General features: G+C 36.9%; 1 protein-coding gene across 1 annotated transcript in view; it reads left to right on the top strand.

Annotated features, from left to right (window-relative positions):
- Nucleotides 1-339: 339 nt before the first annotated feature.
- Ppp1r3a (protein phosphatase 1 regulatory subunit 3A) overlaps nucleotides 340-24,837 on the top strand; it is a 42,491-nt gene continuing 17,993 nt past the window's right edge. The window contains exon 1 of the mRNA XM_041675602.1: nucleotides 340-1,124. Within this exon, the coding sequence (XP_041531536.1) occupies nucleotides 340-1,124 (785 nt within the window). The remainder of the gene's footprint in view (nucleotides 1,125-24,837) is intronic.

Genomic DNA, 24,837 nt, shown 5'->3' with positions numbered 1-24,837 from the left:
ATTTCATAGAAACTAATTAAAGAAGCATTTTTGCCTTTATTTTTAATACTTTTAGTGACAAAAATTATTTTTATGTCTGTGGAACTGTGCTCATTAAACAAATACGACTTGTAACATCAAGAGTTAAATCTGGAGGACACCAGCCAGAGCAGCATGGACGCTATCATATAAAAGGCCTTGGAGGCAGGCTAGCATAGTTTACAAGCCATTGGACCTATTTATAGAGCTGACTTCTTTTGCAATGTCAACTGTAATCTTACACTTATTTTAAGCCTGAGTATCTCAAATATCAGCCTCAACTAGCTGTACAGTTTTCTCTTATTGATATCAGACAGCCCAATGGAGCCCACTGAAGAACCTTGTCAGATTCGCAAAGATAAGTTTTTAGAAGTTCCTAATCTGTCAGATTCTGTGTGTGAAGATGAAGAAGTTAAAGCGACCTTCAAGCCTAGCTACTCCCCTCAGCCAAGCAGACGAGGGTCGGGATCTTCTGAAGACACATACCTGGACACCCCAACTTCAGCGTCCAGGAGGGTTTCCTTTGCTGACAGTCTTGGATTCAGTCTTGTGTCCGTTAAAGAATTTGATTGCTGGGATTTACCAAGTTCAACCGATTTTGACTTAAGTAGGAACATCTTCCACACAGAAGAATATGTTTTGTCTCCACTGTTTGAACTGCCCTCATCTAAAGAAGAGCTTATGGAACAGCTTCAAGTCCAGAAAGCAGTGCTGGAGTCTACTGAATACCTTCCCGGGTCGACAAGTGTGAAGGGCATTATTCGAGTTCTGAACATTTCTTTTCAGAAGTTAGTATATGTGCGCATGTCCTTGGATGACTGGCAGTCGCATTATGACATTTTAGCAGAATATGTTCCTAATTCATGTGATGGTGAAACTGACCAGTTTTCTTTTAAAATTTCATTGGTTCCTCCGTATCAAAAAGATGGCAGTAAAGTTGAGTTTTGTATACGCTATGAAACTTCTGTTGGTACCTTTTGGTCAAATAATAATGGCACCAATTATGTACTGGTTTGTCAAAAGAAAAGGAAAGAGCCGGAGCCCGTAAAACCATTGGAAGAAGCTTCGAGTAGACAAATAAAAGGTTGCTTAAAGGTAAAATCAAGGTGAGGAGATGTTTTACATTCTTGAAAGTTTCTAAAATGTTATGATTGTGCATGTTACATAAAAATAACAAACAAAAATCTCTTGCTCATAAAAATTAATGTTAGATTTAGCAAGTCAATGTTGTTTAAATACTAGTAATGTAGTATTCTAAATTAAGGAAAATAAGTGGGTTGGTTGATGTGTAAACTATTTGCTTGATCTCAAATCTTGAACTATAGAGGATTTGTTTATGAAATTATTTTATTTAGAGTATATTTATTTCCAATGATTCTTAAATGCCCATCATTCACTTTGAAACATATTTGACTAACATAAAATTATATTTCAGTATGTACCTGGTGCTCAAAAAATAAAATGTGTAGATTTTCCTTCCAAAGCTAAAATGATGATTTTAATGACTGAGTGGGTTATAAAAAGATGTTTTGGAAATGTATAATAGGTTAAATCATAAGAGAAATAAATTTAATAATAAACTAACAAAAAGATAATTGTAGTGATACATAAATTGCATATAACATTTTAAAATTATACCAAGTGTAACATTATGGAACACAAATTTAGAGCAATTTTGTAAAGTAAGTGGAGCAGAATAAAAAAATGACCCAGATAGAAATAAGGATATTCAGCTCTACTGATTTGAGTTTAGGGATATGACCCCTCATTAGTAACCCTGCTTCTCTGTTAATGTTGAAAAATAGAAGTAGCCTTCAGCTCACTCTGTAGTATATAGCGCTGGCTAATTTCCATGACACTAGATTAGCAGATAAAACATTCAGGAGCAGGGAGACCACTGTCTGTTCCTCACTGTATCCCAAAGGAAAAATCCCTGCTGCTCTGCTAGAAACAGGCAAATGTTTGATTATTCTCCAGGTGATTCATCATAACTATTCCCCAAACAAATAATTCAGTGACTTCACCAGGAATAGTTTAACATGACGAAGAGGGAACTCAGACCCCAAGTACTAAACAGAAACTTTTAAAAAGTTACTTCGAGAAGATGTTAACAATTTTGTGTTTTAATGAATAAAACATTAAGTAGTATCTACTAAAATTGTTGATCTACTGGATTAGTGAATTAAGCAATATAGGTTAAGGCAATTCAAATATATGAAAGAATGGAGCTTTAATTTTATGTTCAAGTAACTTGAAAGAATCTTACTCTGCTGTGTGAACTTTGCCGACTTTCTCACTCCAAATGAGACTTCCTTAGTTTTTAATTTATATTATTGAAAGAGATAATATAATCATAACTTCTACATATGCTAAAATAAAAACCTGGTTGTTTGTAATAATAGTCAGCCACATTATCTACACACAAAATGTCATTCAGTGAATTAGTACTACCTCTGCACAAAAACGTACGCATTTTTAAATTATTGAATACTTTTAAATATGCAGCCAGTCATTGGCTGAGTCTGTTAGAGCTAACAGAATTTAAGGAAGGTAAGAACACTTGGCAAAAGGAAGCAGTACTTAACTCGGTTTTTTTTCTTTGTGAGTTGGAAATGCAACTTCACAATGTCAAGCAGTACATTCTGAACTGAGTTCAGGTCTTCATGTGATACCAAGAGTAAACAAAGGGCAGCTGACAGACCTATGCCCAACCATGCAGTCTAGCCATGGTATCTTTGGGATATATTTATGTATATATCCCCACACACCTTTCTATTCAGAATGGTAATCATCAGCTCATAGCAGACACCACTCAGCTTTTAATATTGCTTTGGAGAAAAAAGACTGAGAAAAACTAAACCACAAAATGGTCTAAAGGCCTGTAAAGTTTCCTAATGAGTTATGAAAATGGAAAAACCTCTTTCCTTCAAAACCACAAATACATTTTCTGTACTTCTATAACTTAAAAATGACCAGCATAATTCAAACCACATTTTGAAAAAAAGCATTCGCCTCTGGAGGAGGCTTTCTGTGCTGAGTTTCAGTCCAACATGAATTTTTACATCTGATTTATATACCACTCAAGATGGAGTGTATAAAGGAAATCCTGACAGATCCTCAGAACAGCATGTGCCATAATAGAATATTTATACAGCTTTTCCATGATATAATTTATATGCGATGGGCTTTCAAATATTCCTAGAACTCACTCAAAAAAACATTATCAAATTTCTAAATGAATAGTGCAGTTGAATTTAATTGGGATGAATTTGGTTAAGAAAGAAAAGGGCTGCCCCATTAGTATTATTTTATAAAATGTACCCATGGTTAAAATAAACTTGTACACATTTGATAAAAGATTATAGCTCCAAAATACCCTCCCTACACCCAAAATAGTTGTAAGATTGGAAAGGAATTTTACAAAGCATTTTATTCTCTCTACACGGTTTGATTTAGAGGACATTTCTTTTATGAGACAAAAATTGAATAGAAATATACATGAATTTGTGATTCTTATGTAGATTAAGAATAGTGTGTGAAATAACTCAGAGTCAAATGAAAATTAGGCTATCCTAGTGCACAGAGCAACAACTAATTTCAATTTCTTTTCATACCAGAGTTAATTTGCTATTGGTTTCCCTGAGATTGTATTTTCTGAAAGCGTCAATAATCCCTTCTAATAGGTACAGAAGAAACTGTAGGCACACATGCAGCAATGCAGGTTCTGTTATGCCCATCACCAACACAGGAGTGATGTTTTCTAATAAGTATAGCACGAACTGCAGGCACACATGCAGCAATGCAGGTTCTGTGATGCCCATCACCAACACAGGAGTGATGTTTTCTAATAAGTATAGCACAAACTGCAGGCACACATGCAGCAAGACAGGTTCTGTGATGCCCATCACCCACACAGGTGGGAGGCTCTCTTTGTGGCAACATTTCTCAGGTTGGAGTTTGTAAATGCCTTCTCTGGTGTGGCTTGTCTACTTTCATTTGAGGCTTGTTACTCCATGTGATTTGAAATATATAAAAAGAAAGAATATCAGAGTCACCAAAGACATGTGACCGCACGTGACCGAGAGTATCTAATGTAAGTGAAGGACACACATCATGGGGTATTTATTAGGTGTTGTCACACAGGCAGCAATGCAGAAGATGCTAGTTAATGAACTAAGCAAATGTTTTGGTGAGAAATGTCATTGATGCAAGTCATATTCAATCTGAAGATCTAAATAAGCTAAAAAGAGAATTCAGATCCAGTACAGTAACTGAAAGATTGAAAATTAAGCATATTTAAGGTAAGTTCCAGATCTCCCATAGACTAGACATGTAGACTTGGGCAAGTAGGATTGATTTTCTCCTTGGTTTATTATAAGTAGCAATGGTCTATTGGGGAGTAGTCTTGACACTTCCACTTTATATATACATATATATGCATATATATAATGAATATTATATAGATGATTTTGATATTCTTTCTAGTTTTTTGGAATTTACTAGTAAATTATTAAAAGTCCTAGTTAACTGCTTTAAACAGGCCAAGACTAGCTTCAGCTTTTGAAATCTGTAAAACACACACTAAGGCTCAGGCTGCCCCAAATTGCAGCCTTTTAATTTCACGGCTCCTAGATGTTCAGGTGGAGAGCATTCCTTTGCCTCTTGTAAGATTTTATTCCATAAGAAAACTTAAAGTGTCAATTTTCTTGAGATGTGTTTGATCTTATATTTTTGAGTGACTTAAAGCAGGACAAAAATTAGTAGTAACTGCTAAAATTCTATCATTTAATAGATGAAAATTGAAGGTCTATTCCTTTTTTGTTCAAACCATTTTGGGGTGGGGGCTGCCAAATGTCAGAGCATCCATGTGAAAGTCAAAGAATTACTTGTAGGAGTCAGTTCTCTCCATCCTCCAGGTGGGTTCCAGGCACTGGACTCAGGTCATCGGATTCGGCAACACATTTTCTGAGTCATTTAGCCATCTCTCCAGCCCTGGAAGACCATTCTTAAAAGAGTAAAAGAAGCATTTGAGGCATTGAACAAACACACATTTTAATTAGAGAAAAAAAAAGTATGTGATAGTTGTGTGGTTGGAGATGTCCTTTCTTTTAAGAGATCATGTTAGTCTAGTAGGGATATCATGATGTTTGGTATGAAAACCAAATGATATTGCATCCTTAACCGTTCCAAATGAATGCTGAATACATTCAAGTTAAGCATCCACAGCTCTAGAATTGTCACCATCAAAATCATCGTCAAGTCTTCGTCTGATAACTAACTTCCTGAGCCTTGACTGCCATTGCTCTTCTTGACATCAAGGATTTCCTTGTCCAGATTCCCAAAGAATTAAGTTACTGTACACTCAGGACCAGTGTGTTAGGCTCGATGTTACTAAGCAGCAGTAACAAACTGATAAATGAGACAAAAACTTGGGGCTATGAAGATATGGAGAGACTCTGAGAGAAAATAGCTCATGGGCAGAGAGGAATGTGGGAGAGGAAAACCAGCAAAGTCAATATCATATTCTGTGAGTATAGAGTTGAAGCCACAGATTAACAAATAAATATTTCTGACTTGGGATTTTTAGGCTTCAAGATTAGAGGAAGGCCTTCCTGTAACTTGATCTTCCCCCACACACCTTGTGCATGCGTGTTCCCCACTATACACAAGATGAACTCACCTGGCTTTTTCTTTTATTAACTGAAATCAATTTATTATTCTAACTAAAGAAACCATTTTTATAGGTGATGAATGGCATTTACGACTTGGCCAGGTGAATGCAAATAAAAGTCCCAAGTGGCCTTAATGCCAAGAAAAGAATCATTAGTCTTCCCCTTTTTTTCATGCTTGAGGAATAGAACTAGGCACATGGAGGAAAGGAAAAGAAAGCAATTCTTTCTAAAGTGTGGTTTTAAAAATACAGAACGTTTGTCTTTCAGAACAATAAAATTGTGAAAATGAAGCCAAGAAAAGCAATAGAAAAATGGGCATGAGCTAAAGCCATGGTGTATGTTCCAGTCACAGCCATTGCTCTGTGAGACTTCCTTAATTTACACATCCCACGTAGTCTGCGATCCTGGAAAGAGTCCAAAGCAGTGTAAATAGCTCCACGAGGCCTCTGGGACCTAATGGGTTCCATACCTAACTCATTTGGAATACACACTAATTGTGGAAGCTGGACCTGTTTAAGGGGAGGGACCTCTGGCAAGGCTACATGGGAACATAAACCACAGCTGCACAGGCCCCTCAAGAGGGTGCAGAGAGCGCTGCCAGCTGCTTGACAGTGAGAGGCCAATCTGCTGACTGTCCTTGGACAGCCACCAAAACTCCATGGCTTCCTGGTGTTGTAGAAGGCTGTGCCCTTATAAGCCTAGACTACTATTAGATGAGTGTGATTTTTTTTTCTGCAAGAAGGAAGGAGAAGGAGGTCATCCTTCAGTGTTATTTAACCCTTTACTAGAAGGAATCCCTGCTGCAACTATATTTCAAGTACCTCTTCTGAGTATCTGGGTCCATCTTCTCTCCTGGAGCCCATCGTCAACCTGTAACGTTAGAGAGAGCCCCAGCTACCCCATCATATGGTGGCACATAATGAGGAATAAGAAGGTAATTTTTCACTTTCTTTTCAATCTGTTCCTATATTTTACCCCAACCACCAATAAGACTAATATTGGCAGAAAGACTTCAGAGCAAACTTCAGGTGGTTTGACACTGTCCAGTGTCTTGTTGGACTTGAACCGATATGCTACAATTTGACACCTCACTGTAGTCGGGTTGCCTGCAGTGTATGTAAACATACACCCACACCCAGCCACCCAACCACCCACTCACACCCGCACAAACCCATCTTCTCCCTCCCTTAATGACAGACATGTTTAAGAAAGGTTCTAATATACTCGCCAAGATCAGTTACACAGAGATCTCTGAGTTTGAATAAGATAATGTAAATGGATAATTTTAGAATCCAGAATGCTGTTTGTTACAAGGCAGATTTACATGGATAATTGTGGCAAAAGGTTAGGTCTGAAGCAGTCCTGTGTATTTGGCTTCTAAAGACAGTAAGGGACAATAGGAATCAACTTCTGGCTTCCTCTCTAATTAGTTACTGTTTGAACTTCGTGAAACTGTATCTTGCCTTTGCTTTATTAAGATGTAAAAATGAGATTATAATACTATTTTCATAGCTGAAAATAGAAGCATATTAACTCACACACAACTCACCAAACCAAGTTGCTGACATTTGGAGATATTCCCAAATGTAATCTCAATGACTGTGGTGATAAATTCCAGTTTACACTCTTGAATGTGGCCTAGCTCTGTGCCTAGGGTTAATGGCGAAATACTTGCCCCTAATTATCATTCCTTTTGCCACCACCCAAAGGAATATAAATAGTTTCTAAATTAGTCACATTCAATAAGCATTTGACCTTAACCTGGAAACCTCAGATTATGCTTCTGTGGAAAAAAATGACTTTCAGAATCAGCCACTTGTAGGTTAATCTATCTATCTATCTATCTATCTATCTATCTATCTATCTATCTATCTTTACATACACAGTTAATATATATATACATATGTAGTTAATGTATACACACCTAGTTAATATATCTCTATATATGCATACATAGTTAATATGTATACACACATAGTTAATATATCTATCTAAATATATAGTTAATATCTATATCTATCTACATACATAGTTAATATATATATGTGTGTGTGTGTGTATAGGATGGGGATATTAATCTTTTGGGAAATTGAAGTTTAGGTCATTTTTAAAATGAATTATAGCAAAAAGATGCTCTTTAGATAAAAAACACTAGCTCTACAACCTTGCTTTCTATTTATATGTATGACTAGAGGAGTAAATTTTAAATTTATATAATTCCTTTATTCATATCATCTTACACCAGTCAGAATGGCTAAAATCAAAAACACCAAAGATAGTCTTTGCTGGAGAGGTTGTGGAGTAAGGGGTACACTCATCCATTGCTGGTGGGAATGCAAACTCGTGCAACCACTTTGGAAAGCAGTGTGGCGGTTTCTCAGGAAATTCGGGATCATCCTTTATTCATAGAAAATATATTATTCAGCTCCACGGTCTCAGTGGGTGGGTGCACCCCTTGTGGTCCCGACTTCTTTGCTCATGTTCTCCCTCCTTCTGCTCCTCATTGGGATCTTGGGAGCTCAGTCCAGTGCTCCAGTGTGGGTCCCTGTCTCTATCTCCATCCATCACCAGATGAGGGTTCTATGATGATATGCAAGATATTTGTCAGTATTGCTATAGGATAGGGTCATTTCAGGTTCCCTATCCTCAGCTGCCCAAGGAACTAACTGGGGACCTCGGCTTGGGCATCTGGGAGCCACTCTAGGTTCAAGTCTCTTGCCTACCCTAAGGTGGTTCCCTTAACTAAGAATTGTGCTTCCGTGCTCCCCTATCCAACATTCCTTTATCCCAATCCTCCTTTTTCCCCAAGTTCCCCCCATTCTCCCCTTCTCCCTTTTCTCTCCCCATCTCCCCTTACCACCATCCCACCCCACCCCCAAGATCTCTATTTTCTCCCTGGCAATTTTGTCTACTTCCCATAACCAAGAGGACAACTATATGTTTTTCCTTTGGTTCACCTTCTTACTTAGCTTCTTTGGGATCACCGATTGTAGACTCCGTGACCCTTGTTTATGGCTAGAAACCAATTATGAGTGAGTACATCCCATATTCATCTTTTTGGTTCTGGGTTACCTCACTCAGGATAGTGTTTTCTATTTCCATCCATTTGCATGCAAAATTTGAGAAGTCCTTGTTTTTTACCGCAGCGTAGTACCAAGGCCAGCTGTACTGTGACTGAAAAAGCATGGGATAAAACTGGACTCTCTGAGCATGGCGAACAATGAGGGCTGATGAGAAGCCAAGGACAATGGCACGGGGTTTTGAACCTACTTAATGTGCTGGCTTTGTGGGAGCCTAGCCAGTTTGGATGTTCACCTTCCTAGAAATGGACGGAGGGGGGAGGACCTAGGACTTACCACAGGGCAGGGAACCCTGACTGCTCTTTGGACTGGAGAGGGAGGGGGAGAGGAGTGGGGGGGGAGGGGGAGAAGGGTGGAAGGAGGGAGAGAAGGGTGGGAGGAGGGGGAGGGAAATGGGAGGCTGGGAGGAGGTGGAAACTTGTTTTTTTCTCCTTTTCTCAATAAAAAAAAATAAAGTTAAGAAAATATATTATTCATCTTTGCAACTATGTTACCTCTGTGCTTAAAGAAACAAACATTTTTTTTTTTCAGACAGAGTTCAAATCTGTCCAGGTTCTCTTCTGCATCCTTAATTAACATGTTCCTATCTGTGATTTGTTTTGAAGGGTTAATCATACATCTCAGTGTTTAAAGACCAAATGGAAGTTATGCAAAAAATTAATGATTTGGTGTAATATTCTGCACTATTTGCTTACAAAGACCAAATGTGCGTTCAACACGTCTATCGTCAGAAGGTTTGATACTCTCTCCCTCCATGCTCCTGTGCATGTTCAGTGTTTGTTGTGAGTGACGTTCAGACTGCAAGTACACACAAAATTCTAATACTATAAGAAAAAAAAATGTTTTGTGTTCAAGTGAAGAACTTGAATCTTATTCTTTTTGAAGTTATTATAGCAGTAATTAAATCAAAATAGTTTACTCTCAAATTGATATTTGTAAATTGTTAAATGGTGAAAGACACAGACATACATTTGCCCTCTAACAGCAACAGAATCTCAACACTACAGTGGAATTCTGACTTATTTCACATACTTGAACCACTATGAAACTTACTCATTTACTGTAGCCTAGGATGGAAACACCGGACTCCCATTCAAGGACTTCAGAAAATGTCTTTGCTGATTACAGTGCCATTTGGTTACGTAGCGTTGCTCAGGGAAGAAGCTGACAGTGAGAGCATACTGCTGCATCTGATCTTGGAGATTACGATTTATAGTTTTAAAAGATATTGACACAACTTAGGTATTTAAAGTAACCAACAGAAAAATCATATCCAGGCACAACAGAAAAAAGTGCTACATTCTTTAGCAAGACAGAATAATTACTGTGTTTGGTGGAAATAAAGTTACAGTCATGTTTTGTAATATTAATACAACACGGAACAAAATATTTTCTTTATTTTTTCCTCTTGTTTAGTCAAGGTGCTCAGACAGGGTCTCATGCGTGGTTGACTCATGTTCTATCCCTAGCAGCATATCCAGTGTGCAAAACATGATTTATGAATGATTTTTATTGAATCAAATTGTAGAAGAATATATATATATAAGAATATATATATAAGAATATATATAAGAATATATATATAAGAATATATATATTGGTTTTTCGAGACAGGGTTTCTCTGTGGTTTTGGAGCCTGTCCTGGAACTAGCACTAGTAGACCAGGCTGGTCTTGAACTCACAGAGATCTGCCTGCCTCTGCCTCCCGAGTGCTGGGATTAAAGGCGTGCGCCACCACCGCCCGGCTGTAGAAGAATATTTCAAATCCTACCCTTTACTTTCAGACAGAGTAATTCTGAAAGTTGCCAATTCTCTGTGGTTTCTTCTTAATTCTTTTCTGGGAATAGTGGGTTATTCAGCAATACATTTGATAAGGAAGTTATGTGATTGCAATATGTCCATTCATAGCACTGTAGGTTTTAGTCATTTAGTTTTTCCCAGATTTTAGTTTAATGAAATACTGGAGTCTCTAAGATTACAATTTTACTTTAAACAGGTATGTTTTTTATCATTGTTCTCCGTTTTCCACATTATGTGTCCTCAATAATTTTAGATGTTTTTCTTGACGTCTGGGCTAATAAATAGGTATACAGTTTGCAGTGGTTTAATTTAATGTCAGAGAAGAATGACCCCATTAACTAGTTAACTGGATAATCTGTGAAAGGCATCACCTTTACCAGGAACTGATGTTGCCAGGTCCAAAGATTCGGTGACACTGAATGGGTCAGTCTCAGCTGGCTAAAAAGGTACACTGTCCTTCAGTCTATCACTGACTCTAGAGTTCTGTAGAGCAGATGAAATTTATAATCACTAAGTATATCCTTGTGTGGGTAAGTTAATACTTCATCTCCAAGCAGAAATATTTTGAATATATATATATATATATATATATATATATATATATATATAAAATTTCCTGACTCCACCAGTACTTGTGTTTACATGCATGTGTATGTACATGTGTTTGACCATGTACATAATGCCCGCTTCAAATTGCTAATGATTTGTCTAGAATTTATACTTTCTGTATTGTAACATCCTGTTCAAAGCAGATGTGGGTTAAATGGCAGAACATTATAATAATACAAAAATTTAAGGTTATGTTTACAGGTCTTATAAATATATTTCCACATGAATCTTGAGGCTACTTTTGACTTAGCAACATTCTAAGGTTTATTTTTTACTTCTCCTTACTTTCCATACTTTCTTTAACCTGGCCGATAGAGCTACTGCTCAGAGGATACAAAATACAATAGCTTTCCTTAACTAAAAGGCTTTGTATTGGGCATAATATATTATACAATTTATCTTTGAAAATAAATAAAAATAAGCATGAACTTGCTCAGTTTATTATTTCTGAATCTGACTGCAAAAGTTCCTGTCAGAATCAGAATGCTTACTAATGGTCATTTGTTAGCAGTCCCTATACAAATGACTTTACTTTTCAAAATTTCCCATGTATTTTATGGACTATTAAAAAAAAAGTCCCCAGGCTGTTATGGACCATAAGCAGGCAAAAGAATGGAAACAAATTTTTTAGACTTACATAGCTAAATTACAAAAATGCATTCATTCCTTTAAACTTGCGAGCAGGTTTTTATAGATATAGATGAAGGAACTGCAACTCGAGGTTTTCAATGTAATTCTTTGCATAGTTGGGGTTGCAGCCGGTTCTAATTATTGAATTACTAATTGTGCTCTCCTCTGCAGTGACCACTGTCTTTGTACCTAGCCAAATATGTATTAAGATTATTAAGTCTCAATTATGTAATAGGCAATCATTGTTCTAAAATATAAATATTTAGAAAGGTCATCAGCATTTATGGATACAAAACAGTGACTCTGTTGTAGTTTCAGGGATATTAAAGAGCAAAGGTGCCATATCAGTTCATTCTGAGTTGAGCATCATCTCCTGTTAAAGACATCCCATTTCTCCTGGTAGCACAGACATGTATGTATGTATGAGGCCTCTAGCTCTTCCATTTTTCTTTACTGTTTATATAACATAAACAACATAAAATGTCAATTTCATTCTGTAAAACTAAGTACTTATTTAAATTGAATGAAAATTAAAAATAGGTTTCAATATATTTATTATTTTACTATTGTATAGACAGTCTGCATGTAGATAAATTTTTTAGGCTTTTAAGGTATAAATACATTATCAAAGTGAGGAACAAATTACCATAAAAATAATCTTTTTTATGCCTTTGGAGGAATCACTCCATTGAATTACCCCAATTTTACTTTCCAGCAACATCATACCCGTACTAGAGACTTATCCATTGGTCAGTCTTTAGGATCTAAAAAAACGAAAGAGGAGCAGAACAGCCCAAGACTGAACAAGGAAAGACCAAGGAAGATCCTGTGTGCCTGATGACAGGGAAATTCCTTCCCTCCTTCCTTCTTTCTTATGACATTGGTCCATGTTAGTGCTCTCCAGATGCCCAAGTGATCTTGAACTCACTAGGAATCTTAGTCTGTCCTTACATGAAATCAATAAAGTACAAAAATCAGAAACGATGAAAGGTAAGATAATGTGTCAAGGTTTAAATGTTAAGTCTTATGAAAAGTAATCTGATATATCCCTTACATGATATTCACTATTGAAACATTAATTTTTAAACCTACTGTAGTTTTAGACATATAAATGTATATAAAAATAAAGTCTTCAGGTTTTTGTATATCGAAATGACTTAAAATTATAGCCAAGGGGTCTAGTCAAAGTTATTATATGCAAAGGTTTTACTTTAAATTTTTTTTACTGTTTCTAAATTTAAGTAATTAATTAATTAAGAAAACAATCTTTTTTTGTTGACAAACCATTCTCAGTTCCCACTCCTTCCCATCCTCCTATTTTCTCTACCTTCCCCCTCACCCACTCCTCAAAGAGGGGTAGGGCTTTCTGTGGGGAGTCAACAATTCTAGCACATCGCTTTGAGGCAGGACCAAGGCCCTCCCCCACTATATCTAGGCTGATCAAGGTATCTCTGCAAACAGAATGGGCTCCGAAAAGCCAGTTCAAGCTCTAGTGATAGAACCTGGTCCCACTGCCAGTGGTTCCAATGACGATCTCAGCCATACAGCTGTCACCCACATTTAGAGAGCTTGGTTTGGTCCTATGCTGGTTCCCCTGCTGTCAGGCCAGAGTCCCTGAGCTCCCATTATCTCTGGTAAGTGGTGTCAGTGGTTATCCCCATCATGGTCTTCACCCTTTCTTCATAGTCTCACTCCTCCCTCTCTTCTACTTGACTTGGGAGCTCAGTCCAGTGCTCCACTGTGGATCTCTGCATCTGCTTCCATCAGTTGCTGGACGAAGGTTCTATGGTGACAATTAAGGTAGACATCAATTGGACATTAGGGCAAGGCCAGTTCAGGCACCCTCTCCACCATTGCTTAGATTGTTAGTTGGGGTCATATTTCTGGATTCCTCTGAATTTCCATAGTGCCACGTTTCTTGCTTAGCCCCATAATGGCTCCTCTCAGTCAAGATATTGCTTTCCTTGCTCACCCTTTCTGTACTTCATCTCAACCATCTCACTCCCTTAGGTTCTTCTTCCCTATCCCTTTCTGCTCTCCCCATCCTCTTCCTCATTCCTTTCTTCCCTCATCCCTATACTCCCAGTTTTCTCGGGAGGTCTTGTCTATTTTCCCTTCTCAAGAAGATCTATGTTTGTTTCTCTTAGGGGTCTCCTTGTTACCTAGATTCTCTAGGACTGTGGACTGCACTTTGTTTCCAAGTGGTTGTACAAGTTTGTATTTCAGGAAGCAATGGAGGATTTTTCCCCTTACACTGCATCCTCTCCAGCATAATCTAAATTGATGATTTTGATCTTAGCCATTCTGACATGTATAAGATGGTATCACAGAGTCATTTTGATTTGGATTTCTCTGATGACTAAGGATGTTGAGCAAGTCTTTAAGTGACTTTTGGCCATTTGAGATTCCTCTGTTGAGAATTGTCTGTTTAGATCTGTACCCCATTTTTAAATTGGATTATTTTGTATTTTGATGTTTAGTTTCTTGAGTTGTTTATTTATTTTACAGATCAGGCCTCTGTCTGATGTGGGGTTTGTGAAGATCTTTTTCCATTCAGTAGGCTGCCGTTTTGTCTGATTGACTGTGTGCTTACAGAAGCCTCTTAGTTTCATAAGGTCCCATTTGTTTATTGTTGCTCTCCTTGACTATGCTACTGGTGTTATATTTAGAAAGTCATCTCCAGGGCCCACACATTGAAGGCTAGTTTCTACTTTCTCTTCTATAATGGGTTCAGTGTGACCTGATTTATATTGAGGTCTTTGATCCATTTGGAATTGAGTTTCTTGCATTAGGATATATATGGATCTATTTGCATGCTTTACATGTTAACTCCCGGTTTCTCCCCTACCTGCATGAGCTTCATTTTTAAAATCTTTATCCAGGCCCAGCAAGGTGACTGAGCAGGTAAGGCACATAAGCTAAATCTCCTTAACTATATGAAGGTGGAAGGAGGGATCTGACTCCACAATTCGTCATCTGATCTCCACATGTTTACATCCCTAAATATATGTCACACATACACACAAACACACACACATAATAACTATCAGTAAAATATAGTTTAAGAAAATGAACTTTACACAGTGACAGTTTTCTAGTGTGCAATCAATTGCTCATTTTGCTCATATAAGATGCATCTAAAATTTCGATAAAAATATTAACATGTAATTCTATTTGTATTCTTAGTACTATTTTGTGAAATTAATGTTTTAAAGCTTTGTATATAATCTGATAATTTGTATGACAATAAAAATTAGAAACACATATATTGAAGTTCACATGAATTCTAAATCATTGTCTTTTATGAGAAAATAAATCTGACCTGTCTATAACAGCATATCAATTCATTCATATATTAATGTATATATAAGTAACCTAAATAACTCTATTATAAAACCCCTGACTTCTTCATAATAAGTCTAAATATATTATTGAAGTAGATAATGTACATCATTCATGAATACATTTTATGTTATCAGAATAAAAGTTCCACAATATCAACTCATACCTGAGGGTCTGATCATGAGTTTTGTAATTTTTCTACTTACTTTCAACAGAAAAGTTTGAAGATGTTCCTACTGAAATTATTGTTAGGTTAGAGTAAGTTTTTTTTCCCCTGAGGATTAGCTGATGGCCAATTAATAAGTCATAATTTTCTATGATACATTATAGTGTCTGAAGAAAATAATATTTTGGAATTATCTTCGAAATTATGGTGACATTATTAGGAGAGCTACATTGTGCTATTTATATCTATCCTCAAATACTGTAGAACTCTTTGACTACTCTTGATGATTTTGAACAAATTTATTTTATTTGTTTAATTTTGGGCATGAATATACACTATATTTATTAGAACTTGTTAGAGAAAAAAGTCATGTGATCTTATTCTTGTGTATGATGAAATATATTCAATGGACTTCAGTTTTTATTTACTCTTACTACATTGGTAAATTGACCTGTTCTTCCTCAATTTAGAAACTTCTATTTATATAAGCTTAGGGACTTTATATTTTATCTTCTTTATATCTCATCCATACATTGTAGTAAGCAGGTCCAGCTCCATTTTGCAGAGGAAGAAATTTTGCTTAGGAAATATATAAGATGAGAAGCTGAGTTTGTATCTGGGGAAGGTCTGCATTTCCTCAGATTAGTATCACATAACACAAAAACATCATAAAGAGTTTATGGAGTCCTAATTTTACCCTTAACTATGATCTTCAAATATGTTTCTGTCTTCAAATATATTTCGAAAAGGATACTATCTGGATGCAATAGAGTTTGACACTGATATGTCACATGCCACATGGAGTGAGACATACGCTTATAGAAAAAGTGGGCATTAGAGAAATAGGATAGAGGAGGGCTTTTATAAAGAGTAGAAATGATTAATGAATTTAATAGCAAAAAAAAAGGCAAATTGTTGTCTTTATTAGCCAGTCAGATCACCTAAAAGAGAGAAATTACAGTAGTCAAACCTTGAAAAACATGTTGAAACATATTAATCGGGGCATTTCAATATATCTTTTTTGGTGAATACATGGAAATTGGTAGGATTGCTTCCATAATAACTTGAAGATTGAGAAGTTTGGGATCTTGGTTAACACAAAATAAGGAAACAAAATACCAGTAAGAAAGCACTGACTGTGCTCCTTTGTGCACTGATAGACAGTTTTAATCAACATCAATTACAAGAATACACTAATTGGAGGATCTTCATTCAGTTGAGAACTACTTTCTGAACACATTCTCCAGGTATTGTTTTAAGCACTATAGACATATCAGTGAAAAGACACCAATTTTGTTCTCACATAGCTCATATTTAATGGACAAGAAAGTGATATAGATAATAAACAAAAGATTAATCATGTGATTTTCGAAGACTGACGCGTCAATGAAAGGGAAAAGACAGGGTGCCTCTCTCCCTCGAGGGAGCCTTCCATCACTGGCACACTGCCACTGTGAGTTATACCTGATACTGAAGGCACGAGAAGGCCGCAATGAAGAGTTTTAAGGTAAAGAGTGACAGAGGAGACGCTTCATTTCTTACAGTCTTCTGTTGCTGTCTGTGCTTATGTCCTGCAGTGACAATTCCTACCCAACGGTTTAGAAGCACAAAGGAGGAGGGCAGGAAAGACACAGATGAATCCATTACTTGACTCCTTGTCTTTAACACCGAACTCTCTTTAAATCCTTTGGTTTAGGTCTTGTGATTTTCCTGAATACCCTCCTTACTAATTCCCTTCACATGAAGATAGAGTTGCTACAGTTAGTGTGGTCAAAGAAGAGATTCAAAGTTCAAAATCACTGTATATCATTTTGTTTTCAAAATGCTTTGTCTTCAATATATGCTATGATTTTTGTATACATTAGACAAGTTTGTATAAATCGGCTTTCATGAAAAGAAAATATTTTCTACAAATCAGAATAATGTGGATAGAAATCAAGCTAGCTACTGAGCAGAAAGTCTGAAAGACAGCGAGTGGAATATTGTCAGATTCTTATACTGTATCAGAAAAACAGAGACAAGAATAAATATAGTTATTCATATTTTATGTGAAATAATTCCTTATACATGAGAAAATGCCCACAAATTAAATGATCAGCATTATCTGTGAACTTGCATTCAAGTCATTATACTAATGTTCTGCCTTTTTAAACAATTGTCACTTCATCTCTATTACTTTCACTTCCAGACACTAATTGTTTCTTTTATGGGATCAAGGCTACTCGTGTCCTTGGCAATATGCTTTATGGTGCTTGCATTTAGAGTAATTGTTTGGCAGTTTGCCATTGAGCTCCACAAATAGAAAACATTTTGCTGGACCAGATTCAAATCTTTGCAAACATGATCAATTTTACAACAATTAGTATTTGTCAACAAAAAAAATGATGACTGTCTTTTACAATTACATACAAATACAATGAGGAAACGTGTATTGTTTTCTCACTGGATAAAAACACAAAATCAAAATATCGATTAGATCAGGTATAGGTGTGTAATTCTTTCTTGCTTGTTACTTTTTTATTTCTATTTTACATTTATTTATTTTATATCATGGTACTCCTCTCCTTTCAGTCCCTCTCCCAAAGCTCTACTCTGTTCTTCCCCCCAAGTCCACCTCTCCTCTGCTACACTTCAGAAAAGGGCAAGCCTCTCATGGATATCAACAAAGCATGGCATATGAAGTCACAGTAAGACTAAGCACCTCGCCTTGTATTAAGACTGGGCAAGGCAACTGAGTATGAGGATAGGATCCCAATAGCTAGCAAAAGTGTCAGGTACATCTCCCGCTCCCACTGCTAGGAGTCCCACAAGAAGACCGAGCTATTTATCTGTCACATATCTCAGAGAGCCCTGTCTAGTCCTCTGTAGACTCCAGGTTAGTTGACCTCTCTGGCTCCTACAATCCTTCCTTCCTCTGTTCACCAGGATTCCTTGAGATCTGCCTAATGTTTGGCCATGGGTCTCCATCTGTTTCCATCAGATGAAGATGATGCTGGATGAAGCTTCTCTAATGACTGTTGAGCTGGGCACCAATCTATGAGTTTAGCAGAATATTGTTAGGCGTCATTACATATTGACATTTTTTCTTAGGTCTTTGGGCCTTCCAGCCTTTGGATTCTGGCACTCCAGGCAGTATCAGAAGCGGCTTTATTCTCATGGCATAGGTCTCAGGCTGGACTAGCCATTGGATGGCCTCAAATCTTTGTGCCATCCTTATCCCAGTATATCCCATAAACAGTGCAGACTTTAGGTTGAAGGTTATGTGGCTGGGTTGGTATCCCAGTCCCTCTACTGATCACAGCAGATGGTCAATTTATGCTATGTATTCCCTCTTTCTAGGAGTTTTAGTTAGAGTCATCCTTGTAGATTCAAGTTTCCTTTACACCAGCTTTCTATTCTGACCCTGAAGTGTTTCCCCCTTTCCAATAGTCTCTTTCAGTACTCTCCTCCCATCCTCCCACCTGATCCCTCATATTTCCATCCACACCCATCCCCAATCAACCCATAAAATTTCTTTTATTTTTCCTTCCCAGGAAAATCTGAGTCCATCCTGTTAACTAGTCTCTCTAGGTCTGTGATTCTTATGATATATTAAAATTAATGTTTTATAGATATACTTATAGCAGAAATAGAATATATCGACAATTTGAATCAACCCTAGTGCATATGGTTATGTTTGACCCCCTCCTTCATGCCCATCCCTACAAAAATCCTCAATAACAAAGGATTTTTTAATGTAGTGTTTAATATCATCCTAGTCACACCTTGATACCATAAAAGCTAGTATAGAGTACTGCTAACCAGTGATTCTCAAAGCTAGCTACACAAAGGAAAGAAAACATTAAGACATCCATACTCTGATTCTGCTGAAGACTCCGAGTTAATGGGATTGGGACAAGTTCTAGGCACAAAGAAATTTTTAAAGCTTTCCACATGATTCTGGTATGTGCAAGACTGAACAGAGTGTAAACAAAAGATAGAAATACTATTGATTTCTAATTTAAAAAATATCCTAAATCTGTTATTAGTTGTAATATCTGAAAATGAATAAGGCTGTTTAACCTTTGACAAATTAGAAATCCAAATGAAATGGAACTTTGGAAAAATGTCACATGAGCAATTTGTATGCATGCGTAGTAGCAGCACTATGGTTTGTAAGACTTAGAAATGCAGAAGACAAACTGTATTTATCAAAGATGTTTGTCTGTGCAGCAGGTTGGAAAAGAAAGTAGTTAGTTTCTTTTAGGGAAAAGGGAGCATTGCTTAGCTTGATAAAGTTAATTTCTATTTAAAAGTAAAAGGAGATTCTAGGGAGTGTTGTTTCTTTCTTTCTTTCTTTTTTCTTTGCTTGCATGCTTGTTTGTTTTAATACACTGAGGCATTAAAGAAGATTTGAATCAGTGAGATAACTTGACAAGAAGGAAAATGCTAGCCAAGTTTAGAGAACAAAATGTTAGGTAGATACCAAAGAGCATCTGAGTACTCAGAAAAGTGTGAAGGACCCTTAATAGAAATCCCACAGTAGCTCAGAATTGAGAATAATGGGGGGTTATTTATTTAGGGGTGGACTCACAAGTCAGTATCCTCTGCTGGAATGGAGAACAGCAACTGGATCCCAGAGCCGGAAAAGAGGCCAGATGCACGATTTACATAAGCATAAATAGTATAAGAGGCCACACCTGAGTGGGCGGGTAACTTAAAGGCTATTGACTGTAGGATTTCCTACAACAAAAGTGCAAAGTCACCAAGTATCAGCTATGTAAGTTCCAATTAGCTATGTCTTCAACTGACCATAGTAGATCTGGAATTCTGCCTTCCTGTAGGTTTAGATATCTCCTACTCCTTCAAAAAATTGTAGGTGAAAGGTGAGATCCATGAAAATAGGGGCTTTTAGGGGAAGTGGGATTAACCTGGGTTGTGTCCTTAAGATGTCATATACTGTATTGGTATTTGTCTTAACCTAGGAAGAGGAGATCCATAAAGTCTTTCCTACCATCTTGTTCCTGGGCTTCCCCGGCATAGCCTACTGCCAGGCTGGTTCATCTGCAGAATCACAGTGACCTTCAGATTTCAGATGAAATGTTTCCTGTAGGAAACCCTTGCTTGGCTATCTTAGTTCCCCAGATGTGCTGCAATTCCATGGTTATTATTGCTGTTTGAGCTGCTTCATGATTGTTACCTCAGTCATGCATGTGTGTGTATGTCTGTCTGCCTGTGCAGCCATGCGCACATGCGCATTACCTCCTGTACAAGGGAGATCTGTGTGTTGTATAGGCACATGTGCATGTATGGAGTCCCAAGGAGAGCCTCAGATGTCCTAACCTGTCACTCTCTGCCTTGTTTCCTCGACACAGGGATTTTTTTTAAATCTAGAGCTAGTCAGGCTTCCAATAAGCCCCTGAGTCCTGCTGCTGTCTTCACAGTGCTGGAGCTGCTATGGTGTGCAGATAAAACCAGAATCTTTTGGTTTCTAAAGACTTGAACTCAAGTCATCAGGTTTGCACAGCAGGCGTTCTGATCTGCTGAGCTCTCTCACCTAGCCCTAAAGGGGATTTTGAAGTACTAATGTCTGTTTGTCTCTCATTAGATTCGAAGCTTCATGACGCCATAGTAGCTTTCCTGTCGGCCTGGTCTTGTGGCTCAATTTTAAGCTTAATGTCTAATACAAGTCAAATTTTCTTTTAATGAATATGTGTTGAATTTTATCTAGAATTATTGTGAACTTACGGCAGAAGTATTGAATTCTTTCAAAACCACTTGCAGAATTCGTTACACTGATGACAATAAATTTGTGTACTGCAGTACTCAAAGTGTATAGCTCAGATCTTTGTTAACATAATTCCATCTCAGGAAAACAAAGCTCTCTTATTAACACAACAATTTCAGTGAGTGGTTCAAGTTTCATTAGCATTCCAATCTGATTTCCTGAGCATCAGATTGTTATTGTGATATTCCATCCCTGTTTTGCCTCAGCTTCCTTTACTGTGATGAATATTACTATGTTCAGAGTGGTGCCTAAAATTTGAGTTCAGTGACCTATCTTCACACTATGAACTTCTGACCTTCCCTAAAGTCATATGTTGTCAGCGATGATAATATATCAGTGTTTGACCTGGGAGGTCCTTGATTCAGAGTTCTTCCCTTGAATCCACATGTCTAGATATATAAACGCTAAATCTGCATTTGTATATTCCAGTCTGAAACCTTAGCAGGACAAGCAATGTTAATGGCTTTTAGCATTGAAATGAATGCCAACCAGAATATAAAATATAATTTTCTGTTGGTAATAATTTGTTCTAATAAATATTACTTATGTTAAAATAATATTACTTTCTACCTAAGCAGTTTTAGTAAAATAAAACTGATGTAAAATCTATTCAAGATAGAGAACCTAATTTAAAATTTTTATGACTGATTTTGTGTTTCATGGTATATTTTATTATAGATTATTATAGATTTCTGTGGATACAGAATAAGAGGTTAAGGCATTTTTAAATTAAAAAACTATGGGTCTGTCTGTTTTTCCTACAATTTAACAGAAAATAGTAACAAAGTATATTGCTTTTCTTCCACGCATTCATTAACCCACATTCTTTTCTATTTTAAAAGTTTGTACTATATTGTAAAGTAGCAAGAAAATGAATATGGGCAACATGTAAGGTCTCAGATGAAGAGTGTGTGAAAGACCTCCAAAGGACAGCTCAATGCCTTTCCATGGCTTCCACAGACACTGTTATCACAGCGCTATGTACTTGGTGCCCATGGTAGAAGTCTATTAGTTCAAAGCCTGATCAACTTGTCTTCTCTGACATTTTCCATACTGTTTGGATATCGGTATAACTGTATTATATTTGCATATATACAAAATGCCAAAACAATAATATTAGTTAGGGTTTGCTTGCTGTGCACTGGACACCATGTGCTTTATATTGATTCCTTTGTTCAGGGCTGCACCTTAGTGTGGATCCTTACTCTTATGTGAGTAGTTTGCATCTTCTTTCTTGCATACCTCCTTGAGCTATTGTCTGCTCTCTTGCTCTTACCATACTCCACTCTATTTCCCCGACCTGCTCCCACTACAAATTATGCAACGGCTGCTTACACTACACAATCCTGAAGCCCATGGCTTTTTAAGAATGCTTTTTTCAGTTTGCTCTGTTGTGAGCAAAAATCCAATTAGACACTGGAGAAAAATATGAAATCATATTTTATACTAAATTTTGACTGATTTAGTCAAAATGCTTCAAGTGGTTTGTACATTTTTAAACCCGGCTTAAATCAAAGAAGCAAGGAGTGAAGGGGAGGAGGTGTTTGAATATGAACTGGTGGGTTCCACTGGAGCACAGAATCGTTTGTGAGGAAATCTGTCACCGAAGATTGAAGGGGGAAACGCAGTTCACAGAAAGTGTGGGTGAGGGGATGGCAGAGAAAATATGTAACACAAAATATGGACATTTGAGAGGTATGCCTCATTGCTTTGCATCGATGATTTGCATATTAAGAAGTCAAGAGTCTTCACATTAATGAATCCCTAACTAGTTTCTGACACAATAGACTGATATGTCCCTGGAGGAGTCATTATGGTCTATCATGTCAATGATCCGCATATTAATGACTCTCTAACAGGCTCATCAACAGGTAGCCTAAATAGGCTCCCATTGAGTTCTTTTTCATTTGCTTTTTAAATGTATCTTCTCTCCCCTTCCTTTTGTAATACTATTGTGAAGAATTGACAAAAAGGCCCATTAAGATAATTTTAATGTGTGACTTAAGTTCACAAAAGCATTAAATTTAGAAATAGTGCCTTAAGACCCAACCAGGGCTGCTAAAAAGTTTGCTAATGCCATGAAATACAAACCAAGTTTGGGAAATGAGACTGTCTTTGGATGTTAAGATGAACTGTCTAGGCTAATTCACTGGGCTCCTGGCTTTCTTGTTATATTAATTTCTGATGGTTAGTGCAAGTAGAAGAGCTACTTTGAAAGTATGATTGCAAAATGGAATTACTTAAATAGGGAACTGAATTCAAACAGACTTCATAACATACATTCCACTAAATGCTTATTTAAACTAAAACAATGGTTGAAAATAGAAATAACTTTAAAATATATAATAAATACTAGACCTAGTTGATTTAATAAGAGGCTGGACATCCCATGCTCTGAAAGAATGACTTCATAACATTTAAATTCAACATTTAATTAAAAGTAAAATAACAATATTCCTAATACCTTAACATTTCTAAATTGCTTCGGACACTTTATTTTCTGTTAATTCTAACGATTATATTAAGGATACTAGTTGATTCTTTAAATCAAGCACTATGTCTATGTTGTACCATAAAAGGACTGAAGAATTGGGGCTGGAGAGATTTCTCAGAGGTTAAGAGTACCAGCTCTTCTTCCAGAAAATCCTGGTTAATTTTGCAACATCATCATAACAGTTAATGAAAGTCCATAACTCTTGGATCTGAAACCCTCCTCTAGCTTCTAAGGGCATCAGGAAAACAAATAGTCTGAGGGTGGTGTATGGGGACACAGGCCAACATAAGGCATATTTCTTAAACGCCCCTACACATGACTTGTTGAGACAGGCTCTCTTATACATTCGAGTCATACATACAGGCAAACTTACCTGCAGATAAAACACCCAAAGGAAATAAAAAACAAAAGCACCAAGCAACAGTTCTTCTCATACTTTTATTGAATAATGAACCATTTCACTTTTCTTCTAGATAAGGGAGGGTTATTGCAGTCTCAGTTGTGGGATGGCGAGTTGGTGCTCTAGCCTCACACCTGCAGCCTCAGAATGAGATCTATTCTCTGTTCTCAACTTGACTACATCTGAGATGAACTAAAATCCAAGTGGTTGGGTATACCTGTGGGGTACTTTTTCTTAAGTCATTTGAATTTTAAAAGACCTACTTTTAATCCAGGTCTGTGAAGGTGGGATGATACACTTTCTGTTGGCAGCCTATATAAAGGACATGGAAAGAAAAAGCTCTGTTTTTATGTGGCAAATACATTTCTTCACTGGCATTAGAGCCTACATCTTCAGGATTCCAGAATGCCAGCTGAGACATCCAGTCTAGTGGACTGAGCAATTACTGGGTTCTTGGACTTTTCTTTGTTAAACAACCATTGAACTAACTGGACCACAGCCTGTAAATCAGTTATATATATATATATATATATATATATATATATATATATATATATATGACTGTTATATATATATATATATGACTGATAGATACATATACACACATATATGTGCATAAATAGAGAGGATTTAATGAGCATGTATATAGGAATGGATGATAATCAACACCAGGTATTTTCCTTAAGTGCCTCTCCACCTTTTGAGGCAGGGTTTCTCATTTGCCTTGGATCTCACCAATTGAATAAGAGCTATCAATTTCCAGGACAGTTATGTCTGTGCTTCCTCAGAACTGAGATGTCAGTTACCCTTGAACTGGCTGAACTCATGTACCATGTGAGTACGTTGCCCACTGAGCAAT

This window comes from Microtus oregoni, unplaced genomic scaffold (assembly GCF_018167655.1).
Source record: "Microtus oregoni isolate MIOR12 unplaced genomic scaffold, Mior012 000026F_ref0000081, whole genome shotgun sequence".
Taxonomy (NCBI): Eukaryota; Metazoa; Chordata; class Mammalia; order Rodentia; family Cricetidae; genus Microtus; species Microtus oregoni.
Note: the sequence above shows the minus strand (reverse complement) of the source record. Positions and strands in the feature narration are given on the sequence as shown.